General features: G+C 43.4%; 1 protein-coding gene across 1 annotated transcript in view; it reads left to right on the top strand.

Annotated features, from left to right (window-relative positions):
* Positions 1–2,528, top strand: part of ADAP1 (ArfGAP with dual PH domains 1) — a 168,408-nt gene extending 165,880 nt beyond the window's left edge. Inside the window, exons 10-11 of the mRNA XM_074281106.1 lie at positions 1–172; positions 1,077–2,528. The exon at positions 1–172 is cut by the window's left edge and continues 57 nt beyond it. Of these exons, the coding sequence (XP_074137207.1) occupies positions 1–172; positions 1,077–1,105 (201 nt within the window). The 3' untranslated portion in view covers positions 1,106–2,528. The remainder of the gene's footprint in view (positions 173–1,076) is intronic.
* The last annotated feature ends 1,303 nt before the right edge of the window (positions 2,529–3,831 follow it).

The following is a 3,831-nucleotide window of genomic DNA, read 5'->3' as shown; positions in this document are numbered from 1 at the left end:
CTTGAGGGCCTTCCTCCTTCCACCCAGGGCCATCACTGGCAACACGGTATCACCATTGTCACCCCGGACCGAAAGTTCCTCTTTGCCTGTGAGACAGAAAGTGACCAGCGGGAATGGATCGCAGCCTTTCAGAAAGTGATTAATAGGCCAATGCTTCCTCAAGAGTATGCAGGTGAGGGGGACGGCCCCTATTCTTGTTCACCTGTGAGGTAACTAGAGACTTAGATAGTAGTGGGGGGTGAATATTTGACCATAACAAAAACAAGGATGACCTCAGAACAAGCTAGGAAACACACACACACATACACACATTTTGGACCACACAGCCAAGGAAAAATGTCCTTTTTCTCCCATTCTCTATCCCAAGACACCCAGGGCTGCTCCTCATTTCTTACTCCACCTTCACATGAGGGTGGGATCCAGCCCCTCTCAGATTATTTCTCACTTTCCATTTAAATATCTAAAGGAGAAGGGATGAGTCAACAAGCATGCTCTTACCTACTTTTTTTTCTCTTGGCCCTCTTAAAATGTTTCTATTTTATCATCTCATTAAGTCCCCGTGTTCTCCCCCTTTACATTGTTGAAAGGGAGGAAGGAGGGAAGGAAGGGATGCTGCAGTTCTATAACCCTGAGCCTGGTTCTGTGAGACAAGACCCTCCCCTGGGAGTATGGTAGTCATGGAGACTGAGATCTTGGGTTGAGTGGCTGAAGGGAACTGAGGTCACCACATCTTGCTTAGGGTGGGTGTTGGCAAGAAGCCTTAAAATCACATCTTCCCCATTTTCCTTCTGTTTGGGATGGCCAGTTAGTGACCAGATCCCAGGAGTAGAAAGGAGACAGAAGCCCGGGGAAATTTAATGTCCTTCAAAAACTATTCTCAGTTTCCAAAATCAAACGGGAACATTTCTGGGAAGATGAGGGCAGTTGGCAAAGCCATCTGTATAGGAGGAGTTAGAGTGTGGTCCTGCTGTCATTGGGATGATTATGTCACTGTCAAACAGGGAAAGCATTGTGTTCCAGTTGTATCTCACTGTAACGGGCTCTATGTGTATGTGTGTTTGTTTTTCCTATTTCAGTGGAAGCCCATTTCAAACATAAACCTTAAAGAGAGATTGACTGTGAGGGATCCAAGGACACAAGATTCTGTTTACAGAACGACCTGGTTTCATTTGACGTGTAAAAAGCAAAGAGGAAAAAAAAAGACAAGCATCCACCTAATCATGTTGGATGCCAACATGGGAATGGTTGGTGGTGAAGGCAGAGGCCAGAAGACTGAGAAAAGAAAATGGAGCAACCTTTTCTCCCTGGAATACCTCCCCTGTTGCCATGGGGCCTGATTTTTTTTGCAAGCATCTGCTGTTTCCAGTGGCTACGTTTTCGTTCACAACCATTGTGTATGCTTCACTACATTAGAAAAGATCCTGACTGGCAGCCATACTGCTCTGAGGAGGGGGGAGGGAGGAATCTGAACCCAAGGTCTGGGGCTGCCCCTGGGTCTTGGGGCCCAGTTCTGGTCCCATGTTCTACCCCTGCCATTGGACTCAAGTTTCACTTCATGGCAGTGACTCTGAGGGGCTTCGGGATGAAAGGTCTATTTATCAGAAACCTAGCTAAGTGGGAGTTCAACCTAACGCTGAATGTGGAGCCTGGGGAATTGACCATGATTCTTAGGAAACTCCTCCCCTCCATTGGCAAAAGGCAGCTTGCTTGCTTTCTATTTGGGGCTGTGTGAATGCCCTCAAAGATCAGATTTATTTTAGCACAGCCCCAGAGAGAATTCTAGAAATGAATTTTGCATATGTTCTACTCATGGTGAATGATGGGGATGTTTATGTGCCAAGAAGTGGAGATAGACATGGAAGTTGTCCTACCACAGGAAAAAGGTCTAGAGGACACCTAGGGGACACCAGGCTGGTTTTCATAGAAGTAGGTTCCAAGGTGGTGTAAAAATAGAAGAAAAATTATGGGAAAGACAAGAATCTGGTGCACAATGGGTATCACTTCTCTTGTCAGTCTGTAGCCAAGGATTAGAAGACTAAAGGAAATAAACAATTTTTTTTGAGATGTTTGTGTGCTTTTTAAATCATGCACACCTACATCTGTGCTGGCTCTACCTGTGCAGTTACCTTTGTTTTCACTTGTTCTTTATCTCTCCTTGTGAAAAAAAGGAAGGAAGGAAGGAAGGAAGGAAGGAAGGAAGGAAGGAAGGAAGGAAGGAAGGAAGGAAGGAAGGAAGGAAAGGAGAGAGAGAGAGAAAGAAAGAAAGAAAGAAAGAAAGAAAGAAAGAAAGAAAGAAAGAAAGAAAGAAAGAAAGAAAGAAAGAAAGAGAAAAGAAAGAAAAAACAAAAGAAAGAAAGAAAGAAAGAGGAAAGAAAGAAAAAACAAAAGAAAGAAAGAAAGAGGAAAGAAAGAAAAAACAAAAGAAAGAAAGAAAGAAAAAACAAAAGAAAGAAAGAAAGAAAAAAGAAAAGAAAGAAAGAAAGAGAAAGAAACAAACAAAGGAGCAAGGAAGGAAAGGAAGGAAGAAACAGAAGGAAGGAAGAAAAGGGAAAGGAAAGGAAAAGAAAGGAAAAGAGAAGAAAAGAAAAGGAAAGAGAAAAGAAAAGAATCTGACAGGAGAGAATTCCTGGAATTCCTGGAATTCCCAGGCTATACCTCCTGCTGTATTTGCATGTCTGTGGTTGGGCCAGTACCTCATGCACCAAGACAGGGAATTGGTAGGAAAACAGACATTTAGGAGACCACTGAACAATTATCTCACTCCCTACAGCCAGCCTTAAGTCCCCTGTGTTTGTGGATTTTCAGAACCCTCCATAGGTATGGTGTGGACATCAATGAAGATGGAAGCTTCCAAGATGAAAAGTCCTCAAAGCTCAGAACAGATTGGACTAATCCTCCCTGGCTGCCCACCCCCTTTTTTCCATTTGCTCCAGTCTCTTCACCCATCCTCACTTGACCAATAATCAGTAGATGTTCTATACCTCGGGAGGGATTACTTGATGTTTGGGGTACTCACCATTCTGCTAATCAATTTGGGGAAAGGTGGTTGAAAGTAGGCCAGGTTTTAGGACCTCAATAAGAACTATGTAGACAGTGGACCCAGAAGAAGTGAATCTTCTGTTTTTGCTCAGTTAGTGTCAGTGTGCCGATAGACACAGAGAGATGACAGGATTCACCCAGAAGCTTCATTGAATTTTACGAAAGTAGTTTTTGACTTTCATACATGTATTCATTCCTATAATTTAATCTTGCTGTTCTCCAAAGGAGAATTTCCTTCTTCCCCCATGAACTCCATTTTCTACCATCTAAATTCATAAGCTTCCAGTTTCTCAGCAAAACCTCATTCCCTAGGCCCCAGTTAAGCCAGGGATCTATTGGCAACAGCAAAGCTCTCTTCTCTTCCCCAGCTCAGCATAGACCCTCTTAACTCAGCGTTCCATGGACCTCCCTGACTTGGCTCCACTCTTTGATTTGTCTCCTGGCCACAGAGCCCATCCCAGGGAAGGGGAGAAATCATTTATCTAAATCAGTCAAAAATTACTGGCAGTGATTGGGATACCCTTTCTCTTAGTAACCCTAAGCCTGGACTCTAATATCTGTGGTGCCCCAGTGACAGGCATATGTTCCAATCTGAATTGCAGAGCTGAATTCAAGGAAAAAGATGTTGTGCTTTCCAAACTATGGAAATACCCACAGCTGTCTTTGCTATCCTTGACTTGCTCCAACATTTAGCACAGTGCCTGGCACATAGTAGGCGCTTAATAAATGTTTATTGATTGATTCATTGATTTAACTAGACCCAGCTGTTAGTTTTATCAGTTGTGGCAAACC

Source organism: Sminthopsis crassicaudata, chromosome 1 (genome assembly GCF_048593235.1).
Source record: "Sminthopsis crassicaudata isolate SCR6 chromosome 1, ASM4859323v1, whole genome shotgun sequence".
NCBI lineage: Eukaryota > Metazoa > Chordata > Mammalia > Dasyuromorphia > Dasyuridae > Sminthopsis > Sminthopsis crassicaudata.
Note: the sequence above shows the minus strand (reverse complement) of the source record. Positions and strands in the feature narration are given on the sequence as shown.